This window comes from Dendrobates tinctorius, unplaced genomic scaffold (assembly GCF_039654945.1).
Source record: "Dendrobates tinctorius isolate UK_male_01 unplaced genomic scaffold, ASM3965494v1 ptg000265l, whole genome shotgun sequence".
Taxonomy (NCBI): domain Eukaryota; kingdom Metazoa; phylum Chordata; class Amphibia; order Anura; family Dendrobatidae; genus Dendrobates; species Dendrobates tinctorius.
This window is the reverse complement of record NW_027361932.1, coordinates 6,261,365-6,287,539: the sequence shown is the minus strand read 5'-3', so window position 1 is coordinate 6,287,539 and position 26,175 is coordinate 6,261,365. Positions and strand designations below refer to the sequence as shown.

The window sequence follows — 26,175 nt, the reverse complement described above, 5'->3', positions numbered from 1 at the left end:
CACCTGATGTGCCCAAACAGTGGAAACCCCCCAATTCTAACTCCAGCCCTAACCCTAATGGGAAAATGGAAATAAATACATTTTTTTAATTTTATTTTTTCCCTAACTAATGGGGTGATAACGGGGTGTTGATTTACTATTTATAGCGAGTTTTTATATTTGGCAGCTGTCACACGCTAAAAGACGCTTTTTATTGTAAAAATAGTTTTTGCCATCACATTTTGAGAGCTATAATTTTTTTCCATATTTTGACCCACAGAGTCATGTGAGGTCTTATTTTTTGTGGGACGAGTTGACGTTTTTATTGGTACCATTTTCGGGCACGTGACATTTTTTGATCGCTTTTTATTCCGATTTTTGGGATGCAGAATGAACAAAAACCAGCATTTCAAGAATTTCTTTTGGAGGGTGCGTTTACACAGTTCCGCGTGCGGTAAAATTGATAAGGCAGTTTTATTCTTCGGGTCAGTACGATTACAGCGATACTGCATTTATGTAGTTTTTTTTTAAGTTTTGGCGCTTTTATGCAATGAAAACAATTTTATATAAAAAAATAATTTTTGCATCGCTTTATTCTGCTAGCTATAACTTTTTTTTATTTCTTCGCTGATGACTGTATGGCGGCTCGTTTTTTGCGGGACAAGATGACATTTTTAGCGGTACCATGGTTATTTATATCCGTCTTTTTGACGTCTTTTTTGCGCGTTATTGCACTTTTTGTTCGGCGGTATGATAAAGCATTATTTTTTTTTTGTTATGTTTTAAGGGGTTCGCTAAGGGGGTTAACTAATGGGACAGTTTTATAGGGTGGGTCGTTACGGACGCGGCGATATCAAATGTGTACTTTTTTTTGTTTGTTTTTTTGGGGGGGGGGGGTTTATTTCCAAAAAATGAATTTATTAGGGAATATTTTTTTTAATTTAGCGATTTATATTATTATTTTTATTTTTTATTTTTTTAAATTTTACTTTTTTTTTTTTTTTTTAACTTTTACAATGTCCCAGGGGGGACATAACTGTCATGTGACAGATCGCTGATCTGTCACAGGCAGTGCAGAAGGCTTCCTCGTGCCTGCACTTTGCAGGCACTGAGGAAGCCTGCTCCCTGCAGGCCCCGGAAGGTCCCCGCTGCCATTTTGGATCCGGAGACCTGCAGGGAAGGAGGCCCCTGCAGCAGCGCTGCCCATTGCGCTGCTGTGGGGGTCTCGGGGAAGCACGGAGGGAGCCCCCTCCCTGCTGATGCTTCCCTAAACCCCCAGTACACTGCAATCGTGTTTGATCGCAGCGTGCCAGAGGTTAGTTAACGTGTCGGGGGCGGTCCGCGACCGCCCCTGACATAGTGCCGGGTGTCAGCTGTGATAATCAGCTGACACCCGGCCGCGTTCAGCAGCACTCACCACGTGGGCGCCGCTGATCGCTATGACGTACTATCCCGTCCCTGGGAATTAAGTACCAGTGCACATGGACGGGATAGTACGTCATATGGGAGAAAGGGGTTAAATACTAATATCAAATGGATGGGTTTTTTGCTTTGTTTATTTTTTTAGTCTGACAATATGGCTGAAAACTCCCATTTTTTGTTTTTTGTTTTTTTCCCCCTGTGGAAAAAAACAGATGATTTTTCAAACACACCTGAACCCAAACTAAAACTTGTATTTTTTTTATTATTTACTACGCTAGGGTCTAGTGATCGGGCGCGCTCGTGTTCTAATTGAGTGTTTTTTGTGTGCTTAGAAAAAAAAATGCTCGCCGAGGCTGTTTGGCGACACATGCGTGATTTACTGTTTGTTAGGCAATCCCTGCATGTATTGCGGCTGCCGAACAGCTGCGGTGACTCGAGCATTTTTCGGGCATGCCGATTAGATTAGTACACAGACACAAGCATGCTCTATCTAATATGTAAACAGCAGGTCCCTACACTCCCCATGTTAATTGTGTTATTAGCCTTTCACTACCTAGTACAGGTCTTAACAAAACCTAGGTAACACCGGTCCCTAAATATTTCTCAATGTGGTCTTTCAGTTACTTTCAAATGCCTCACATATGGGTGGTGGTGGGATGAGAGAAATTGTTTACTTGTTCTATGTCTGATCTAATCAACTCAGATCTATGGAGGAAGATGATGGCTAAAGTAAAAGAAATTAAAGCACACATCCCCTTTTCTTCTAGTGATGCCATCAATGGAGCTGAAACCCAACGCTGGTAGTGACAGAGCCTGGGTCTGGAATACATATGCAGATTACGCCGATGAAGCACCAAAACCTGAATTACTGGCCATTCGGTTTTTAAATGCAGAGAGTGAGTATAATATTGTGTGGCTCATGCGCTCCGTTTGTGTACCTGTCATTGTAAGCACTTGTCGTTATGGTAACCCTAGAAAGTAATAATTTTGGATAAGAGGTGTGGTAAGTGAAATCTGGCATGTCATAGCCTAAATGGTTGTTAAAGGGGTCCTTTTTTCCTTAACCCCTTAGTGACAGCCAAATTTAAAGAATCTGACCAGTGTCACGTTGTGGTAATGTCGGGGTCGTAAACGACAATGAATCCTCATTCACCAGTCATTCCAAATCATTGTGCGAGCGCAAAACATCTGGTACCGATTAAGAATGACTCAGACACGCAGCTGATTCAGTCTTAGCTAATGTCCTGCATCCACACCTGTCAGGAGCAGTACAACAACTGGCTTTTATTTACAAATACACAATACTATATTGAGTGTTAGGGGAAGGCGTGCATTAGGCGGGGTTTATGCAGTATACATCTAGTGTCCAGTCTCTCTCTGATTCGTCAAAACGTCTCCCGATGGTTACTCCTTCACATTCCTGAGTTATCTTTTTTAGGAGAAATGAAACTTAACTTAACTCTTTAGACACTGAATTTAAGTGAAAGTGAACACTGGCAGCCATCTTTAATACAGTTACATTTGCATTAGCAAGCAATTAGGAAAAACTTATTGTTTCACAGTATAAAAATATAAAAGTTATATAAGAAAATATATTTTCACCTTGACAATCCCCCCTAAACACTAAGTTTTTCCCTTAATGAAAGATCCTTCGAGACTGTCCATGTGATGGGAAAAGGGGAGGTGGATTTCTTCATCCAGACACCTCAGAAGCTCTCCCCTAGCGAGAGGCTTCCAGGCAGCTGAACCCTTCACTAACCTCACATGGAGTTCTCCCGCTGTCCCTAAACGAAGTCTCTTAACATCATCTGAGAATGGGGGGTTTTGTCTACTCTCTTGAGGGGAATATACTTAGGGATCTTCCCTAGATCAGTACCATCGTACTCTGGTGGGTCTACTTCTTGATTGAGGAAGGTGCCAGTCGGAGTTGCTTTGGCAATAACCTTTTTATACAAGGGAATAACACAACAAAGAGTTATTGATCCAATTACAAGGAGGGCAATCAGTACTATACAAGCTTGTTGAAGGAATCCCTTGAGTCCACCCAACCAGCCGGAAAAGAAAGATGTGTCTACTCCAGCATTAGTTTTCAATTCTGCTGCTAACCCAGTTATCTTTTTAAGGGCTATCATGGTTTTTCCATTCACTCCAGAGTTCTGAGGGATATAGGTACAACACTCCTCTCCCACCATCCCACAAACTCCTCCTTTCTCAGCTAATATCATATCAAGGGCTAGTCGATTTTGGAGTGTCATCCTAGTGTTAGGGCCCAATTCTTCAACTATACCTTGGAAGGCATCTTGGCTGAAATTGACAAACCTTTGTTCACTGTAATATATGTAATTGATCCATTCAACATTTTTATTAATCTGCACCTGTGGGATTATAGAAGCAAAGCCAGCATAGATCTGGTTCTGGGCTTTAAATTGGTCAGGCACCCCCCTTGGCACTCCAATAGCATCAATATATACTAGTGGATCTTCTTCATAACTCATATGGAGCTGATCGAGGCTTCTCCTTTTCCTGGTAGGTTCATCAGGTATCTTTGGATCCCAGGGTAGAATCTTGAACTGCATAGCTAGTTTAACAAGGGTGCATTGGCCTGTCCAGGCATTTGGCAACCTAGGACGGAGCTTACCATCTCCACATAACCAATAAATGTCATACATATATTGTGTATGTTTGATTAACAAGTCAGTATCTAGAGAACTATTCTCTTTGCAGAAACCTGTCTCGAAGATCCCTACTGGTGTACCTGTGGTGTCGTGGGAATTATAGCAGGTGTAATTGTCAGCTAATACAGTTAATAACTGGAACGCTTTGACAATAACTGGAACGCTTTGACAAATTCCAGTGATTTTGAGATTGTTTTTTTTTTTTTGTGACACGTTATACTTTGATAATGGTACACTTGCGTTGATATGTTTTGTTTATAAAAAAATATCAAATTTGACAAATGTAAAAAAAAAAAATCAGCCATTTTCAAACTTTGAACGATTAGCCCTTTAATTCAGATGGTCATACCATAGCAAAACATTAATATTTCCCACATGTCTGCTTTACATCAGCACCATTTGTAAAATGTTCTTTTATTTTGTTAGCATTTTAGGAGGTTTAAAAATGTAGCAGTAATTCATTGTTTTTCATGGAAATTTACAATATTTTTTTAGGGACCTCTCCAGGTTTGAAGTGACTAGGTGTCCTATAAATTGGAAAACCCCCAAAAGTGATACCATTTAAAAAACAACACCTCCTGACAGACTAAAAACTGCTTTCAGGTAGTTTATTAACCCTCCAGGTGCTTTTCAGGAACTAATACAAAGTGGAATGAAAAAGTTGATTTTTTTTACTACCTAAATGTCGCTAACTTCTGTACATGTTACTATAGCCGGCAGACTCTTAAGGCCGCTATTTGCTAATGAATTGCCATGGCAAACATCAGGACCACACAATGATGATCTCAGAGTGCCGATGGGGATAAAGAGGGAGAAGCCACACTTTTTTAAATATTTATGATATAGTCACTATTGACAGCAGCATCTAAGGGGTTAAACAGATATGGACGGTGACAACACCAATCATGGCTGATGCAGCAAGTTGTCAGCTATAGTGTACAACTGACAGCTGCTGGATTGTCACCTGCATGGGGGGGCTATTCTCATCTCAGGTCAGTTAAGTCGTATTGGCAGTCATTAAGGGGTTGAATCAAAAGCTATAATTTGTTTGGGAATGGATCCATTTCATTTGTACCAGTTCTTATCACTGAAGTACAGTGTGAATTGTGTATACATATAATATAAAAGATCATAGCTGGTAAACATCAGATGTCGAAAATATTCTCATTACTCTGCACTTGGTGCATACATTTTTCTCGTTCGCCTTATTGGGGGACACAGAGACCATGGGTGTATGCTGCTGCCACTAGGAGGCTGACACTATGCACAAAAAAAGGTTAGCTCCTCCTCCGCAGTGTACACCCCACCGACCGGCAGGAAGTTCCTCAGTTTAGCTTAGTGTCAGTAGGAGGTGGACACGGGTCTTTTATTAGACCCCTATCTACTTCGTCGTGCGTCGTTCCTTTACAACGGACGGTCCTTACCCCCCGCCTCCCACCATCTCGCCTACCAGAGCCTGACGGTTGGACGAGGCGTGGATTCCATAAAGACGACAGACAGCGTGGGATTCTCACTGGGAAAGGCGCCTCAAGGGCCTGCCTGTCAGGATTCAGACAGACAATGCCACAGCGGTGACGTATATCAACCGCCAAGGGGGGACACTGAGTGTCTCAGCCCTGGCGGAAGTGTCCAGAATTCTTCAATGGGCAGAGACCTTTGTTCCAACGATTTCCGCGGTTCACATTCCCGGCGTGGACAACTGGGCCGCCGATTTCCTCAGCCGCGAGGGTCTCGCGGCAGGGGAATGGTCCCTACATCCGGAGGTGTTTCATCTGCTCTGCCGTCGGTGGGGAACCCCGGATGTAGACCTCATGGCATCTCGCCTCAACAGGAAAGTACCACAATTCGTGTCCAGGTCTCGGGACCCTCTGGCAGTGGGCGCCGACGCTCTGGCCGTCCCTTGGTCACAGTTCGTGCTCCCCTACCTGTTCCCTCCTCTGCCTCTTCTTCCCAAGTTGTTGAAGAAAATCAAAGCAGAGGGGATTCCAGTCATCCTCATCGCCCCGAATTGGCCCAGAAGGTCTTGATTCGCAGACATTGTCAACCTTCTCGCGGACGCCCCCTGGAAGCTTCCCGACGGGCAGATCTGCTGTCTCGAGGCCCGATTTGCCACCCCAATTCTCGGTCGCTCAATTTAACGGCGTGGCTGTTGAGACCGAGGTTTTGAGACGGGCAGGATTCTCTGATCGGGTAATTCATACCATGATCCGCGCCAGAAAGCCTTCTTCGAAGATCTATTACCGTACTTGGAAAGCCTATTTCTCCTGGTGTGAGGCCAATGACATCGCGCCCTTGGTTTTTTCGCTCCCTTCTATTCTGGCGTTTCTTCAGGCAGGGCTGGATGCGGGGCTTGCTCTCAGTTCCTTGAAGGGTCAAGTTTCGGCACTGTCCATTTTATTTCAGAAAACGCTGGCCTCCCGGCCCCAGGTCAAAACCTTCCTCCAGGGTGTGGCTCACACGGTTCCTCCGTACCGAGCTCCCGTGGATCCTTGGGATCTTAATTTGGTTCTTCAGGTTCTGCAGGGTCCTCCTTTTGAACCTCTCAGGGACGTTTCCCTTTCCCTCCTTTCTTGGAAAGTGGCCTTTCTAGTGGCCATTACCTCCATCCGGCGCGTGTCGGAATTAGCGGTACTTTCTTGCCGCTCTCCTTTTTTGGTCCTTCATCAGGACAAGGTAGTTCTGCGGCCTCCGCCCTCTTTTCTTCCGAAGGTGGTATCTTCGTTTCACCTCAATGAGAACATTGTTCTGCCATCCTTCTGCCCGAGCCCAGCTCACCCTCGGGAGCGGTCTTTGGACAAGCTGGACCTAGTCAGGGCATTGAGAGTCTATCTAGCCCGGACGACTTCCTTGCGGAAGTCAGACTCTCTGTTCATCACCCAGCTTCAAAGGCCACTATTGCGCGCTGGATCAGATCGGCAATTTTGGAGGCATACCGGGTCAAGCATCGAGTGGCCCCTCCAGGGATCAGAGCGCACTCTACCCGGGCGGTGGGTGCCTCCTGGGCGGTGCGCCACAGAGCTTCCGCGCTGCAGCTTTGCAATGCTGCAACGTGGTCATCGGTTCACACCTTTGTGAAATTCTACAGGGTCCACACCTACGCTTCGGCGGACGCCAGCCTATGTAGAAGGATTCTGCAGGCTGCGGTGGCGAGTCCACTGGCCTGATGGAAGTTTGTTTCCCACCCCAGGGACTGCTTTGGGACGTCCCATGGTCTCTGTGTCCCCCAATAAGGCGAACGAGAATACAGGATTTTTTGGGTTGCTTACCGTAAAATCTGTTTCTCGGAGCCTTCATTGGGGGACACAGCACCCTCCCATGTTCTACAACTCCTGTTCTTATGTTTGTCGGTTTGTTACAGTTGAGTTGTTTGTTCTGCTTTCAATCTATTCTGTTACTTCTCCTACTGCTTTCTCACTAACTGAGGAACTTCCTGCCGGTCGGTGGGGTGTACACTGCGGAGGAGGAGCTAACCTTTTTTTGTGCATAGTGTCAGCCTCCTAGTGGCAGCAGCATACACCCATGGTCTCTGTGTCCCCCAATGAAGGCTCCGAGAAACAGATTTTACGGTAAGCAACCCAAAAAATCCTGTTTTATTTTCTTAAAGGGCTGTCCCCACGGACGACGTACATTTTAATCAATACCTCTTGAAATAAAAATAACTTTGACAGTTGAATGTGTTAAAAAAAAAAAAAAAAATGTTGCTGTGCTGAAATCTTATAAATCTTCCCCCTGCTATTTCCTGTGTAATGGTTGCCTGACCATATAGGAACATGGTCTGGTCAAACCACATCTGGGCAGTGGAGAACACGTGTGTATACAGACATTACAGCATGGGATTACACTTGCCATATTACTATTCCGTGTATGTGATGTTTAATGTAAACTATATGCTGGTTTGAGTATTCACGCCATGTAAACTGACAACATAAGAAGGATATGCTGCTTGGGGTTTGACCAGAGATGCCAGTTGATCATAAAAACAAAGAGGCTGTGTCATGTGCAGTGGACTGCATCTGTGATACAGGGTAAATTGCATTGCTACAGCCCCTTAATTTTATTAAATGATGGTTGTCCCAGTGGTCCTTTTACCACAAATCTGCAACTGAGATCTCGGTATAGGCATGTAAGCACTTTGGCAGGCTTTTTTTTTTTTTTTTTCCTCCTTCCATGGCAGCATCACCTGAGAGAGGGTATTCGCCAACCAAGGACAGGAAACCAACTCCTTATCAGTTTGATTTCCTGTCCTTGAGGGAACCTGAAAGAATCTAATCCTCCTGTGTGATACTGTCTGCTGAGCCGTGTATCTAATTCTCTGCCGTGTGATACTGCTCTCCTGAAATACTCTGTGCTGCTGTCACCCTGCTGGTTTTGTGTGATCTACATGGTGGTATTGTGTATGATCTATATGGCGGCATTGTGTGTGAAGTATATGGCGGTATTATTTGTGATCTGCTAAAAGGGGACCCATTCTGGGGTGGTTCTGGCTGAGCACCTGCACACGGGTCAGGGGTAATAGGTGCAGTCAGGGGAGGGCTGGGGAGGCAGCTGAAGAGAGGGGTCTCATTTTTATCGTTACTGTATGGTTCCATTCCCCCCCCCCCCCCAGCCTGCTTCCCAGCGTCACCCCGAACTCCTCGCTTTCACACATCGCCAGGACAGAATCTGAGGAGGGGAATGGGGTCTTTGCATGCAAAGTCTGGATCAGAACAGGCCATTAATAAGCAGAAATGTTTCCTGGATTTCTGTGCTGCTGTCTCCCTGCTCCTCCCCCATATATCTCCCTCTGTGCCCCCCATAGACCAACGCACTGCTCTCCTGAAATACTGTGCTGCTGTCACTCTGCTCCCTCTACCATATATCTGTGTGCCCCCCATAGACCAGCACACTGCTCTCCTGAAATACTCTGTGCTGCTGTCACCCTGCTCCCTCCACCATATATCTCTGTGCCCTCCATAGACCAGCACACTGCTCTCTTGAAATACTCTGTGCTGCTGTCACCCTGCTCCCAGAATCCTTGCTGTCTGCCATCCTCGGTGACCGAAGACCCAATTCCTCTCCTCAGATCCTGTCCTGGCAATGTTTGAAAGCGAGGCGACAGGGGCATGATATATGGAGGAAGGAGCAGGGTGACAGCAGCACAGAGTATTTCAGGAGAGCAGTGTGCTGGTCTGTGGGGGGCACCCTGTTCTGTGCCAGGGATTGTACATAGAGCGCTGTGTTTTATACACATGGATGGACCGTCTGCTCCACAGAAATCTAGGAAACATTTCTGCTGATTGATGACCTGTCCTGATCCAGACTTTGCATGCAAAGACAGTCAGTAACTTTGCAGGCCCCATCAAAATGGCTGATCACTGTGTTCCTAAATGTCATCCTCTCTTTTCCCTTAGCAAACACCCAGAAGGGGAGGAGAGGAGTGACACCACACCCATGTCAGCAGATTCCGCCCATACAGTGTCCATTTTAGGGCATGATCATATATCAAACATCATGGACACTGTATGCCCATAATTACTGCAGGACAGTAATGTGAGCTAGTTGTACACTAGGTTTTTGTGCCAAATTTCAGTATCTGCTCCCCCTAGTGTTAACAAGTGGAAATGCCAAACTTTTTAAAATTATTTTTCATATTTTACAAAATTAAAAACAAATGATAATATTTTTTTAAGAAAATGTAAACATTAATTCTTTACATTTTTTTCAATTGCTGAAAAAAAAATTTTGGGATGGCACCTTCCCTTTAAGAGCTGATATTATGTGGCAGAAGCTCTGTCCTGGGGGCGTCATGTGATGTTCGTAGGCGTCGGCATAGTAACTGGGTGTGCCTGCGCATATCAATGACCTTTACTGCCATTTCAATCGCCTCAGGGCACGTTTTAAGTTTCCCATTGAAAAGCATTGAGACAGTGCATTCCAATGACGAGAAAAAAAAAATTTCAAACGCAAATTGCGCAAAAACTACAAATCCGATCGACACGAAAAATACTTAGCACACCTCTCGTGGACGCTGGCTTCGAAACAACACGTCAACGGAGTCTGTGCATGTAGCGGTTCGGGCCTCATTAATTGCTGAAATCAACTTAATAAGAAGAAGAATAAGTTAGCAGAGTTCGGATTACAATATAGTGGTTTTTTTCAAACCACTATAATTAGTATTACAGTACAGCCAGCAATCATCCCTCACTGCCAACCTGTTCAGAGCATAGCAGGGAGATGTCACACTGCTCTGCCCTGAACACGATGCAGCACTTCCTGGTTAGGCCTCTTTCACACTTCAGTTTTTTGCATCAGTCATAATCCGCCAAAAGGACGGATGGCGGATCCGTTGTAGTACTGATGACAACGGATGCCACCCGTCCGTTTTTTTGACGGATCCGACAAATGATGAATTTTAAAGGAATCGCAGGAGAGAGAGAGAGAGATATGATGGACAGCTACTTTTGGCGGATCCGCAAAAAAAAACGGATGCAACGGACAGCAATCCGCCAATAATGAAAGTCAATGGGGAAAAAACGGATCCTCAATAAAAAATTGCGGATCCGTTTTTTTCAAAACCTGGCGGATTGTGACTGATTGTAAAAAACTGAAGTGTGAAAGAGGCCTTAGAGGAGGGAAGGTAAGTACATGTTTGGTTTTTGTTTTTTTTCCTATGCATTGTATAGAATCTATACAATGCATAGAATCGGGTGGGGAACGGCCGGCCCATCATACTTGGCAGTCTTGGTGTTTTGAACTTTTCGAGCTTCAGAAGTCACATGACTGGATACATCCCAGCAGCAGGGTGACAGCTGCAGAGGTCGTTTATGTCCAGGAGATCAGTACTGCTGCTGCCGATCACTTGCGAGTAGCTCTGTGTCCTCCTGTTACTGTGCTTCCATTCTGTGTGCAGCATCCTCTGTATGGCCCTCTCTGGGTCCACATCAGTAGGGCATTGTGGGACTTGTAGTTCCACAACAGGATGTGATGCGTGCTTTGTGTTTCTGCATGTGCAGAGAGTGGGCTTCGAGCTCAGAGCAGGGACCAACTCACTGACAGTCGCCCCAAGCCTGGTGTCTTTCAGGGCGAGCTGTGAGGATTGTCCCCAGGAGCATACACACACCTCATAGGGCGACATAGCAGAAAGTCTAATTGGCGCCCCCCCCCCCAAAAAAAAAAAAAAAAAAGAATAAATAAATAGTTGTCGGGGTCACAGAAGGGCATAGCTCGCAACTTTCCTGCCTTTGCATAGCAGTTATACTGCCATATATATTTATTACATAATACTCCCATAAAGACCACACATTATGCCTTCATATACAGTATATTACATACATAATGCAGCCAGATATACTTTAAAATGGACCACATGTAATGTTGCCATATATTTTTAACAGAATGCTGTCTTATAGATCACACATGATGCCACCATATATATTTTTTTTACATAGTACTGCCATATAGACCACACTTGATGCCGCTAAGTATTGTGTGATCTGTATGATGGCATTGTGTGATCTATATGACTGTATTGTGTGATCTGTATGATGGCATTGTGTGATCTATATGACTGTATTGTGTGATCTGTATGGTGGTATTAGGTTTAGTATGGTGGAATATTGTAAGAACTATATGACGGTATTATATGAACTATATTGTGGGATTGTGTGATCTGTGTCAGTATTGTGAGAATTATATGGTGGTATTGTGTGTGAACTATGTGACTGTATGTGTGATCTATATGGCGGCATTATGTGAGAGCACTATGGCGGTATTGTGTGTTCTGTATGACAGTATGTGTGATCTAAGTGACGATATTGTGTGACCTATATGGCGGTATTATGTGAGAACACTGTGGCAGTATTATCTGCAGAAAGGGGAACCATTCTGGGGTGGTTCTGGCTGAGCACCTGCACACAGATCTAGGGTAATGGAGGGGGCAGCATCACCTCCAGTTAGGTGCAGTCAGGGGAGGGCTGGTGAGGCAGCTGAAGGGGTCTCATTTTTATCATTACTGTGGCTACATTTCCCCCAGCCCGCTCTTCCAGCGTCACCCCGGACTGCGCCTGTCGCCTCGCTTTCACACATCGCCAGGACAGGATCTAAGGAGGGGAGTGGGGTCTTTGCATGCAAAGTCTGGCTCAGAACAGGCCATCAATCAGCAGAAATGTTTCCTGGATTTCTGTGGAGCAGACAAGAAGATGGTCCATCCATGTGTATAAAACACAGCGCCCTATGTACAATCCCTGGCTGCTCTGTGCACCGAACAGGGTGCCCCCCCCCCAAAGACCAGCACACTGCACTCCTGAAATACTCAATGCTGCTGTCACCCTGCTCCTTCCCCCATATATCTCCCTCTTTTACCTCCCCCCTCCTAGACCAGCACACTGCTCTCCTGAAATAAACTGTGCTGATGTCACCCTGCTCCTTCCCCCGTATATCTCCCAGAATCCTTGCTGCCTGCCATCCTCTGTGACTGTCTACTTTCAGTATAACTCTTCAGTCACCAAAAAAATGGCTGCTCATTTTGTTTCTAAATGTCATCCTCTCTTCTCCCTTATCCCCTCCCCTTCTGGGTGTTTGCTGAGTGACATCACACACATGTGAGGAGACTTCGCCCATAATTACTGCAGGGCAGTAATGTGAGCTAGTTGTACACTAGGTTTTTTTCAAATTTCAGTAGCTGCTCCCCCTAGTGTTTAAAAGTGGAAATACCAAACCTTTTAAAATTATTTCAGATTTTACTAAATTTATAAACAAATTAATATTTTTTTAAGAAAATTTAACCATTAATTCTTTACGTTTTTTCAATTGCTGGAAAAAAAAAACTTTTTTGATGGCACCTTCCCTTTAACTACTTTTATGCATACTGTAAAGAAAACTGAGCAAAAACCTTTGCTGTTTCATCATTCTGCTAAACAGTGGAATGAACTGCGATCAAAAAGTCAAATGGAAATAAAAATAGTACTGATGAAAAGAAAACATTTTGTCCCGCAAAAAAAAACAAGCTGCCATACAGCTCGATCAGTGGAAAAATAAGTTATAGCTCTCAGAATAAAGCGATGCAAAAACATTTTTTTTATGAAAGTTTTTATTCTGTAAAAGTGGCAAAACATAAGATATAAATGTGGCATCAGTGTAATCATACTGATCCGAAAAATAAAGCTGCCTTATCAATTTTACCACACCTGGAATGGCCAAAAAAAACAAAACTTGAATTTCTCACTTTTGTTCATTCTGACTCCCAAAAATCAAAATAGAAAGTGATAAAAAAAAAATGTCAAGTGCCCGAAAATGGTATCGATCATGCGTTTTGCATGCGTTTGCGTTTTTTAGGCGCAAGCGTTTTAACCAGTTTCAAGCCATGTTAACTCTTAAAACGCATGAGTGCATATGTTCATGCGCACGCCTGAGTTCCCATAGACTGTAATGCGTTATTTTGTCGCAATCTGTGCGCATGCGTTTTTTTCTTACGTCGTTGGACAGACCCAAAATTGCAACAGGTTGCGTCTGGCGCGCCTAGGCGCACACCTTAAAAAAGCGTGCACACGAAAACGCATACGAACGCTAGACCATGCGCACGCCATGTTAAACATAGGTTCGCACCAGGGCTGTGGAGTCGGTAAGCCAAACCTGCGACTCCGACTCCTCAATTTCCCTTACACCGACTCCAACTCCGACTCCACGACTCCGACTCCCACACATATTGCTTATATTTAAGTGAAAAATTTGTTGTAGTACAATGTGAACCTCAGACATTTAATCATTTTTATGATCCCATAATCAAGATATTTAGATAGAACAGAATATATATTGGTGTACTACCCGGTTTTCATTCTTTTTGGTACTGATACGATATGGATAGACAGAGCAGATTTCTAATCTGCTTTTGCTATTGAAAACATTATCTATGAGCTCAAAAACCTTTCAGGTGATGCGGTTTTTTAAATAGATGATCAGCTTTTGCAGCTGAAAAACGTATCCTCAAAAAACACAGGAAAAACGCTGTGTGTGAATGTAGCCTTAGATCAGGAATAGAACAGCCATTTATAGGACATTTCATAACTTTCCCAAATTCCTATGAAAAAATACTCAGCACATCCTGCATTGAATTACTGTACCCAATTTATTATATATTTTAGGAGTCTGTCCATTTTATACCGACTCCAACTCCGACTCCACCAAAATGAGCACTGACTCCACGACTCCGACTCCACAGCCCTGGTTCGCACGACGCATGGACGCGCACGATGCACTGCGCAAAAAATACACTAATGTGAAACCAGCCTAAGACGTTCCACCACAGTGTTGTGCACCTGAAAAGGTCAATGTTGAACAGAGACCAGACAGTCTAGAGTAACTCTGCTGTCTCATAGTGAATGGATCCCCTGCGGGTTCCATCTGAATAAAGTCACTAAGTTTTAGATGGAAACCCCAAAGGTAAGTTTTCAGCTTAGCGCGCTGGATAAATGTGATCCAAAATGTTATATAAAATGTTCCCAATAAAAGCTTCAACTCAATCCACAAAAAAAGCCCCCACTCAGGTACATCTGTTAACAGAAATATAGGGGGCTTCCATGTTACTGGTAGCACAAAAGCTCTGTAAAAGCGAGATGGCTCCTTGTTCCCCTGCCCACCCACGCTAAAGGAATCAAATTCTGTGCTCCCAAAGCTAAATGCACCACAGTGTGCTTAAACCACATGTTTGGCCTTTCTCTTGTGATGAGAGCCCGCCTAATTTACGGGTGCATGTCTCCAGAAGCATGAACTGGGTGGGCATAATGTACTGGGCACTACAACTGCAGTTTGCAACTTTCTCTCTGCAACATCCACTGTTGCTTCTTTCTGGAAACCTCTCATGGCGTAAATATCATCACTACACCTGTAGATAAATTCCCAAAGGGGTATAATTTCCAAAATGCGGTCACTTGAGTGGGGATTCTGCTTTTCTAGCACTTAGGAGCTCTTTATATGGAATCCGCAAACTATTCTAGGAAAATCTGCACTCCAGGGGGAAAATGGCGCTCTGTCCCTCCCGTGTCTCTGTATGGCTAAGCAGTACTGTACAGCCACATATGGGGTGTTACCACGTTCAGTACAAATTGTGTGACAAATTTTGGTGCCATTTTTACCCATTTGTGTGAAAATATAAAATCTGGGGTGAAAACTATTTTTGGGGGCAAAAATGTAATTTTTTTCTTCACTGCCCAATGGTATAAAATTCTGTGACACACCTGTGGTCTCAATATGATCACTGCACACCTAGATGAATTCATTGAGAGGTGTAGTTTGTAAAATGGGGTCACTTGTGGGAGTTTCTGCTGTTTTGGAACTCCAGATGCTCTGCCAATGTAACATAGCACCCTCAAACCAGGGCAGTAAAATTTGCACTGTAATGGCGCTTCTACCCTTCTGAGCGTTGCATTGTCCCTCAAAAGTAGTTTTCGACCACTTATGGGGTTTTGATGTACTCAGTAAAATTTGTTATGCAATTTTCCTTTTCTTTTATTCCTGTTATCCCTTTTAAAAATTGCAAACTTGAGGTCAAAGCAACATTTTGGTGAAAAATAGTAATTCATTTACTCAGACCAATGTTGTACAAGTTTGTGATTTGCCTTAGGGTTCAAAATACTCACTACTCCCCTATATAAATTCCTTGAGAGATGTAGTTTCCAAAATGGGGATCACTTGTGGAGATTTCTGCTGTTTTGGCATGTCAGGGGCTCTTCAAATGTGACATGGTATCCACAATGTATTCTGGCCAAAATAGTGCTCATTCTTTTTCCAGTCATCATGTGCCCAAGCAGTAGTTTTCCAACAAATAAGGGGTATCTGCATACTCTGTAAAAATTTCACAACAAATTTTGGTATCCACTTTCTCCTACTACCTCTGTGAAAATACAAAAATTTTCATGGCTCAACATTTTAAAATTGTGTGAAGCTCCTGAGGGTTCAAGGTGCTCACCACACATTAGATAAATTCCTTGATGGGAGTAATTTGTAAAATAATGTAATTTGTGGTGAGTGTTCCAAAATTCTGAGCCCTGCTGTCTGCCCAAATAGTAGTTTTCCACTAAATATAGGATATTGGCATTCTCAAAATAAATCGCACAAAAATTTTTATGGTGCGTTTTCTTCTGTTATCCTTGTGAAATGAAACATTTGAGGCTAAATAACATTTAAATTAAATGTTTTTTTTTTTTTCCTTCCACATTCCATTAATTCCTGTCATGTACCTGAAGGATTAATAAACTTCTTAAATATGGTTTTGCTCACCTTGAGGGGTGCAGTCTTTTTAGAATTGTGTCACTTTTGGGTATTTTCTGTCATATAGACCCCTCAGTCACTTCAAATGTGATGTCTGTAAAATAAAAATGGTTTTGTTAATTCTTCTGGAAAAATAAGAAATTGCTGATCAACTTTTATCCCTTCTAACTTAATGAAAAAAAAAATGGTGTCAAAAACTTCTGATGTAAAGACATGTGGGAAATGTTGTTTATTAACTATTTTGTGTAACACTGATTTTAAGGGCATACAAATTAAAAGTTTGAAAATTGCTAAATTTTCACCAAACTTCTGATATTTTCAGAAATAAGCGCAAGTTATATCAAACAAATTTGATCTATTGTGAAGTACAATGTCATGAAAAAAAAAATCATTAAATCGCTGGGATACGTTGACGTGTTCTAGAGTTATTACCTCATAAAGTGACACTGGTCAGAATTGTCAAACTTGACTCTGTCACAAAGGCAAAAACAGGCTGTTACAAAAGGGATAATATTCCATATCCTGGTGAAAATTCCCTCCTTTCATGCCCTCCAGGCATAAACTTAGTCCCTGACTTTGGCCTGAGCCTTACCAAGGGCCGGAACACACCCCCGGCAGCCAACCAATTGCGTGCCAGACTCTCCCATATGCCCATAGTCTTCAGCCAATCAAATCGGTCCTTCCTCCCTTCGCATAGGAACACCGCGTGCGCCTTCTTGCACCTCCGCCTCACCAGTTTCAGCGGTGGATCTCCCTGTCTCCTGACTCTCCACTGACCCCATTCTCCCTCAACTGATCCCCCTTTTAAAGGAGCCCTCTGACAGACACACTAAAACTCTTGCCAGTCAGCTTTCAAAGCCACTGGCTCAGCTCTCTGCCTGTCATGGCTATATGGGTAGCAAAGTCAATTTTCTGCCTGGGCAAAACACCTCCGCCAGGGCATCCTTTCAGACACTTTCATACCCTCAACTTTTTCTTCAATATTTGACCAGGTCAACTCGCTCCCTAGATACTTATATCCCACATTCCCCAGTTGAACTCCCTAGAATGGTGGAAATGGTCTTCCTTGGTCCTTCACAGAAGATTTGTTTCTGCATTGGAAGACTGTGACAATGGATGCCGGCTAACTCGGTTGGGGAGCAGATTTTTGAGACCTAATAGTTAAGGGCCGATGGACCACTCGGTAATTGTCCCTTCCTATCAACATTCTAAAATGCATGGCAATCTTTATTACTCTGCTCCACTGGCAAGACTTTCTGGACGGCCAATACACCATTGGGGGCTTGAAGTCTAGCAGTGATGTCAGAAGTGGCTTGCATCCTGCTGTGTGCCTGGCGGAACATACAAGCAATCTCGGCAGTGCACATCCCAATAGTGGACAACTGGGCCGTAGTCTTTATCAGCCGAGAAGGTCTCACTGCCGGCGAGTGGTCCCTGAATCCATCAGTCTTTTCCAAGATTTGCCTTATATGGGGAAGTACAACGTTGACCTGATGGCATCCAGGATAAACCACAAGGTTCATCAGTTCATATCCGGTTTCCGTGATCCATTGGCGATCGGCTCCGACACGCTGGCAATTTCCTGGACACGGTTCTCTTTTCCATACATGTTTCCACCTCTACCGCAGATTCCCTGGCTGGTCAAGATGATCAAGGTGGAGGGAGTGTCTGTTATTCTCATCGCTTCCACCAGAATTCTCAGTCATTCAGTGTAGCGGCTTAGCTCTTGAGGCCGCGGTTCTTAAATCCCCTGGATTTTTTTTATAAGGTCATTCAGTCCATGATCAGAGCAAGAAAACCTTCCTCTCGCAACTACAATCGTACCTGGAAGGCTTTCTTTCGTTGGTGTGAAATTAACTGGTCAAGCCCAATGGCTTTCCATGTGCCATCCATCTGTCTTTCTTGCAGTCGTCGGGTCTGGAATCTGGCCTGTCCCTCAATTCTCAAGGGCAGGTGCCTGCCCTTTCCCTCCTTTTTCAGAATAATCTTGCTTCTCTTCTGCAGATCATTCATTCATTCATTCAAGAGCTCACACACTCCATTCCTCAATTTGAAACCTTGGGTTCTTAACCTAGTGTTTGTCCTCCTAGAGTCTCCATTTTTGAAGTTTCTCTCGCCTTCCTCTGCTGGAAGGTTGCGTTCTCGGTTGCCATTACTTCTCAGATGAGTATCTAAACTTGCTGCTCTCTTTTCCACCAGGACATGGTGGTTATACCTCTGATTCCATCCTTTCTTCCTAAAGTGGTTTCAGCATTTCACCTCCAATGAAGACATTATACTTCCTTTTGTCCATCTCCCTCTCATCCTCGAGAGAGGTCACTAAACAAACTGGATCTCGTAAGAGCCCTCAGTCTTTACTTTTCCAGAACAGCACCCTTCAGACTTGCGGATTCTCTGATCATCATTGCCGAGAGTCCTCAGAAAGGCCTTACTGCTTCCAGGTCTACCATTGCCTGTTGGGTCCGTTCTGCTATAGGCTAAGACAGGGTGTGGCCAATCAGGGTCACGGCACACTCCGCCTGCACAGTGGGGGGCCTCCTGGGCAGTCAGCCACCAGATGCTGCTCTTCAAAGCTGTTACATGGTCCTCCGTTTTATACCTCGAAGTTCCACAGGGTATACGCCTATGCCTTGTTGGATGTGCACCTCAGTAGAAAGGTCCTACAAGCAGCAGTGGCCCAAGCTCACACTTGAGGGTACCACTTATTTAGTAGGGTGGGACTGCTTTTGGGCGTCCCATGGTTTTCTGTGTACACCCCCCGTCATGAAGCGATAGAGAAATGAAGATTTTGGCTACCTACTGTAAAATCTTCCTCAGAGCTTTCATTGGGGAACACAGTACCCGCCCGGGTTTACTGTTGATTTTGGTTGTGCTATGATCATTGTATTCATGTTGCTTCTCCTACTGCTTTCTCACTAACAGATTACCTTCGTTTTTACAGTAGGTACCTAAAATCCTTTTTTTTTTTTTTTTTTTTTTTTTTTTTTTTTTTCCCCCCCCCCCCCTTTATGTGGATGATTTATTCTGGACTATGGGCCGGACAGCACAGATTTGCATGAGAATCTGCCCCCAGAGCTTAATTTTAATAAAGGGCTGCGATACCAGTGTGGTGATTAATGGGTGCTCTCCTGATCTCACTGCAGAGCAGTGTGTGACTACACTGTGTTCCAAATTATTATGCAAATGATATTTTTCTATGATTTTCCTAAATAGTCAGTACAAATGACAGTCAGTCTAATAAAAGTCATCACCCGTTAGAGTATACATCAAATTTTATTGAAGAAACCTCCCAATGATAACAGTATAATCTCCAAAATGAATAAAAACTCAAATTGCACTGTTCCAAATTATTAGGCACAGTAGAATTTCTAAACATTTGATCTGTATTAAAGAACTGAAAATGTTCATTTGTGGAATTTGCAGCATTAGGAGGTCACATTCACCGAACAAAAAAGCTATTTAACTCCAAAACATCCTAACAGGCCAAGTTACATGTTAACATAGGAACCCTTTTCTTCACAATTCTTGCATCCATTGAACTTGGGAGTTTTTGGAGAGTTTCTGCTTGGATTTCTTTGCATGAAGTCAGAATAGCCCCCAGAGCTGCAGTTTTGATGTGAACTGCCTCCCTCATAGATCTTTTGCTTGATGATACTCCAAAGGTTCTCTACAGGGTTGAGGTCAGGGGAAGATGGTGGCCACACCATGAGTTTATCTCCTTTTTATGCCTATAGCAATCAATGACTCAGAGGTATTCTTTGCAGCATGAGATGGTGCATTGTCATGCATGAAGAGGATTTTGCTCCTGAAGGCACATTTCTGCTTTTTATACCATGGAAAACAGCTGTCAGTCAGAAACTCTATATACAGTACTTTGCAGAGGTCATTTTCACACCTTCAGGAACCTTAAAGAGCCCTACCAGCTGTTTCTCCATGATTCCGGCCCAAAACATGACTCCTCCTCCTCCATGCTGAAGTCGCAGCCTTGTTGGGACATAGTGGGCCATCCACCAACCATCCATCTGGACCATCCAGGGTTGCTCGACACTCATCAGTAAACAAGACTGTATGAAAAATAGTCTTCATGTATGTCTGGACCCACTGCTACAATTTCTGCTTGTGAACACTTTTTAGGGGTGGCCGAATAGTAGGATTATGCACCACAGCAAGCCTTTGAAGGATCCTACACCATGAAGTTCGAGGGACTCCAGAGGCACCAGCAGCTTTAAATATCTGTTTGCTGGTTTGTAATGGCTTTTTAGCAGCTGCTCTCTTAATCCGATGAACTTGCCTGGCAGAAACCTTCCTCATTCTGCCTTTATCAGCACAAACATGTCTGTGCTCAGAATCAACCACAAATCTCTTAACCGTACGATGGTCACGTTTAAATTTTTGGGAAATATCTAATGTTTTCATCTCTTGACCAAGGCATTGCACTATTTGATGCTTTTCAGCAGCAGAGAGGTCCTTTTTCTTTCCTAAATTCCTTGAAACCTGTGCCCTGCTTAATAATGTGGAACATCATTCTTAAGTAGTTTTCCTTTAATTGGGCTCACCTGGTAAACTAATTATCACAGGAATTTGAGATTGATTTCAGTTATCCAAAGAGCCCTGATACACAATACCATCTATGAGTTTATTTGAAAAACAAAAAATTACATCTTTATGACACTTAAATCCAATTTGCATAATTTGGAACGCAGTGTATAACTGACACATCTGAAGGTTCCTCTCCGCTTCCGTTTCACAGGTAACCAGTGTTGGAATATAGCAGAGCTGTGAGAGCTGCAGCAAATGTTTGTAAGGCGACAAAGTACAGGTTTACTGCTGTTAGTTTAATGTCTCACATATGTAATGCCACCTTTTTATTAAAATTTGAGCTCTGGAGGCAGGTTCTTAGGGAGATTGGTGTCCAGCCCATAGTTCTTTAATAGATAATTTACATATAAGCAAAGGATGGATTTCTTTTGAATAAATCATTGGATAGCAGATATCAAGTTATCATTTTATTAATCTTCCTATAACTGCATGGGACTGTTGATCCTACTTATTGATTTCTCTTTAAGCCAGAATGCCTGGACATTTGACTTTGTAAATCTCCTTATTCTATATATTTTTCAAATGTGTATGGTTTCCTTCACTTTTGACTGCAATGCATTTTAATTTATTTTTTCCTTCTAAAATAGATGCCCAGAAGTTCAAGGCAAAATTTGAAGAATGTAGAAATGAAGTTAAGGAGAAAACTAAAGGTTAGACATTTCTGTACTTCACTTGTTGCAGACTCACTCTGTGCTGAACTGCAAACTCCAGTTTATAGCACTTTTTCAGTCTGCTATATAAATACCATGGTCATCTGAACACTTTCTCTACTGTAGAAAAGTTGTGTTTGATATGGGATATTGACAATGGTAATGTACAGGTATTGTGCCAGTCTGAGGCCTCATTCACAGAACAGTGCCTTGTTCTATTTTTTATTTACTATCTGCTTCAGATTTTAGCATACATGGTCAACAGAAACTGTAGTTGGAGATATCTGCTAGCAATTCAATCCCCTCTTTATTGAGTAAACATTGCTTATTTACAATGTTTGTGGGAGTTTTTTTTTCTGCGCTAGTATTGCTTTTATATGTAAGCCCACGGTCATCTTCTCTCCCTCCGTGTCTTCACCGCTTCTGTTCCCACGACACCATCTTGTGAGCACAGTTTCTGTCTGGTCAGAAGCTACATCACAAGCTCTCAATGCAAGTCTGAGAGCCAGAACGAGGCTTTCATAGACTTATATTGAAAATTGACCTCCGTGTAGGTCCATCAAACACTGTAGCTGCCAACAGGTCACTTTTCACCTTAGACCTATGGGAGTGATGCTGGAAAATGAACGCAGGCGAGTATGAGACCGGGGGCGGTGGGGTTGTGCACGGGAATTGCATTTAAAGCACCACTCAATCAGTGCAATTAATAAAAACTCGAAGTGGTGCTGGAAGTATTGGCTAATACCTGCAAAGTGACTTTCTTGGTCTCGTGTACACATTTTCTTTTTCTCTTTGCAGATTTCACCCACACTAATGAATGGGAAAAACGCATGCCAAAAAAAAGCATCAAAAACACATGTTTAAGCTTTGTTTTTCCTGCCAAACCATAATTTCAGCAGATTTTTCTGCTGCATATACTGAACGCATGCAGATGCCCTATGTGTCTGGTGCTTTGATAAGTTATTTTACTTGTGCTGAATGGATTTATGATGTCACTTTTTTTTTTTTCCTCCCAACAGATGTGACCAAAAATGATAGTGCTGATAAAGTGGCTGAGAAATTAGAAGAACTTTCTGTAAAGGAGGAAAGCAAGGTTCAAGACAAAGATGTCAAGCAAGAAAAAACAGAAGAGAAGCAATAAGTCAACTAGAGCCTTGTTCTTTTATTTTTTACAAGGGACTTAAAACTAAGGAAAAAGAACTGAGTTTAAATATTCAGGTTGTTGTTTTTTCTAAGCTTTTGTCCTTCAGCTGAATTCTTCAGAAACAAATCCATTCCCCAGTCATGAAAATGTACTGTGTTCACTTTCTTTTTCCATAGTGGAAACACTTATTTATAGTCATTCAAAGTAACAAATAAAACCAGTTTGAAAATTGTATTGAAATCTATAATGGTTATATCTTGGCTAGGAATATTCATGTGTGGTCCTATGCAAGTGGCCATAGAAGACAGTCCAACATTGCATTTCCTTAGAGGTATTTCATTGGAACGTATATAATTGGTTATTTTTTGTGTTGACCATGCTAGGGTGACTGTTAAATGAATAAATTTGAACTGCGAATGAATACAGCTTGAGTTTTCATAAATGTCATTTTGGATGAATACGTTTTCACAACATCTCTCCAACATATTAGATGTTGGTACTATACCAACTTGACCACCAAAGAATGCTTTGTCATTTACCAGCAATCCGTTATCTTCCCTGTGATGGATTGTTGTGGGAATTGTTCCATATAGTCTTTTGTTACATTAGTAGGTACTGTTTTTCTGGAGTGCTGAGAATTGGAGGAAGCTTTGAAGCTTAGTTATGGCTTGGTGGCTGTCATTTTTACATGGCAATGTTGTTGACTCTTACCAGGCATATGAAGGGTTGTCACTCCAAATGTTTTATGCTATGGCTGCTATAACATGGAATTAGATATTCACTTCCAGAGCCCTGTTGTGGCAAATATCTCACTTGACCTGTATTTTCTGTGCCAAAAGCCATATGTCATTTGATAATCCTGACTGCTAGAGCAATTTATTCCTGGGCTAGAATCCGAAACCTTTTATTCCTTTTGTTAGTCACTGATTGAGTGAAATGCTGGCAGTGCAGAACTGACTCTAATGATGATTCCAGAAGCAACAAATTCTGATTGTGGTTAGTGAGTGGCTTGCTCTTCCCTTAAGGATCCAGACATAAGCATTAGTAATAAGCAAATGAATGCTTGATACTGCCTTGTATCTGACAGTGAATTGGGACTGAGAGGTTGTTTAATATTTAGAAAGCATGCAATGGCATACAATTATTGGCCTGTATGAATCACCATAAGCAGTAGACATATGCACTGCATTTCTGTATGGCCACATATGGACAGCATTTCTTTGTTCCACTATTAGCTAAATGCACTTAGGAAATGTCTCTGAATCAAAGCTATGTTTCATGTGCATATTAAGTCCTAAAAGCCTCGCTGAAATAAAAAAAAAAAAAAAAAAAAAACATACTCCTTTTAGAGATGTATTTCTTGACTGTGCATGTCAGATCATTGTAGCTACACTCTGGTACACGTTCAGCTAATAATCACCCAGTTTTATACACTGCCAAGATAAATGTTGTTTTTATGCAACAAGAACAGTTAAAATTTAATACCATTTGTTTTTTAGGGTGGTCTGTTACTAGAAGATATAGTTTTGCAATTCCCCCACTAGTTTCTTTAGAAATAAACCGTTTAAGACCCACCTCTGTTAGGGCTCATTTGTATTGATATACAATTGGCTCCAAAAAATGTTTGAACACTGACACAAGTTTTAGTATTTTAGAAATTTACCAAAGCACATTAAAGCTACAGGAATATAATCAATATGGGTTTAAAGTGCAGACTCTCAACCAGGGCTGTGGAGTTGGAGCCTATCTTGGTGGAATCAGAGTTGGAGTAGGAGTCGAAGGTTTGGCTTACAGACTCCACAGCCCTGCTCTCAACTTCTATTAGGATGTGAATATCCTCAAATTAAATCTAAGGAAGTACCACTATTTAACATGTAGCTGCTAGTGATGAGCAAACCTGCTGGGATAAGGTGTTATCAGAGCATGATCTGGTGAAAACAGTGTGTCTTCAGCGTATGTTTTGAGTCCCGGCGGCTGCATGACGCTCAACCTTTTGACAGCCGCAACACATGCAGGGATTGCCTGTTAGACGATCCCTTCGTGTGTTTGTGCTGTCGAACAGCTGCAAGACATATGTAGGTGCAGGGTCTCTAACATATAGTACACCAGAGACACTTCTTTAGCATGCAAGCATGCTCTGATAACACCTTTTCCGATGTTCCCTCATCACTTGTAGCTGCCCCTTTTCTCCTACGCCTCATTCAGGGACACAGAGACATTGGGTGTTATGCTGCTGGCCACTAGGAGGACACTAAGTATACACCCTCTCGCTGGCTGAGATTTCTCCAGTTCTTTCTTAGTGTCTATAGGAGGCACTTGGGTCTGGTTTCAGACACCACCCTTTTTATTTTATATTTTAATTTTCTGTAAATTTTTTATTAACGGAGTGAAGGGGGTGACGGTTCCTTTCCACGGCCTGCTCTCCCCCGAACCATCAACAGGCAAGCATGTGGAGTATACCTCCCCATACACTTTCCTGCGACGAATGGGGCTGATCCCTCTGACGATGGTCCCCTTACGGTTGGTACTCCACGGATACAAGGGCAAGCGCAACAGGATGAAGCACAGGAGTGCATGGAGAGGACTTGAGCAGCGCTTTTCGGATGCCCTGAATCTGCCCCAGAGCGCTCTATCCCCCTGCCACAGGGTGGATCCATTGAGCAATACCCCTTTAAGACCTCCTTCAGCTCTGCTACATCGCCCGGAGGATGAGACACCTGCAGCTGGAAAACCCCCGGACAGTACGACCTGCCTGAGCACAGGAGTGGAGGTATGGGGTCGGGTCCTTGTCGCCCGGGAGAAGTGCTGACTTTGCGTCAGCGGCGGTGCACTGGTGTCTGGTCGCGGCCTCGCCCGGCGCTTACCGCGGGGAGGTCAGAAATTTAGTCCCCGGCTTCTCTGGCCTACTAGGCCGCAATTTGAATAGCGCCACCCTTGCTAGGGTAGGCCAAAAATTTAGTCCCTGGCTTTTCCGGCCTACTAGGCCGCAATTTGAATGGTGCAGTCGCCGCCCCCTCCTCTTGGCGCCTCTCATTCCTTACGAGACGTGCAATTCCTCCCGGGGGACACAGGACCGTGGGTAAGCTGCATCTGCCCTCAGATTAAAGCTTAACCCCTTCCCGGCACATTCCCTGCGGCTGCAGACACTGCCGTTAACCCTTTCAGGAGCGCTATGTCTCAGTCTAAGGCTAAACGGGCTGCTAAGAAGCACACTGTGTTTTTTTTACCATGTGTACCACTTGCAAGTCTGTCTTACTCAGTGCACAGACTAATCTGTTACGCACGGACTGCGACATGGCCTGCTCCCCGGCCTGCACTCCAACACCCCTCGCCGTCGCTGACTGGCCTCCTGCGTTTAGTATCCCTGAGTGGGCTGTGTCCCTGTCACGGTCGGTGGAGTTTCTGACCCAGTCCACCAGCAGGGGCCATACTCTTTCAAGGGGATGGTCAGGTATCCAGAAAG

At 43.4% G+C, this 26,175-nt stretch overlaps 1 protein-coding gene and 1 non-coding gene across 2 annotated transcripts in view; both read left to right on the top strand.

The window, feature by feature from the left end:
• The window catches only part of RANBP1 (RAN binding protein 1), a 49,478-nt gene extending 26,345 nt beyond the window's left edge, over positions 1-23,133 (top strand). Inside the window, exons 4-6 of the mRNA XM_073559046.1 lie at positions 2,169-2,297; positions 21,506-21,568; positions 22,588-23,133. Of these exons, the coding sequence (XP_073415147.1) occupies positions 2,169-2,297; positions 21,506-21,568; positions 22,588-22,709 (314 nt within the window). The 3' untranslated portion in view covers positions 22,710-23,133. The remainder of the gene's footprint in view (positions 1-2,168; positions 2,298-21,505; positions 21,569-22,587) is intronic.
• Positions 21,596-21,723, top strand: LOC141069557 (small nucleolar RNA SNORA77). Its single transcript, XR_012226593.1, has one exon. It is a non-coding gene; the product is annotated as a small nucleolar RNA SNORA77 (small nucleolar RNA).
• Positions 23,134-26,175: the final 3,042 nt, after the last annotated feature.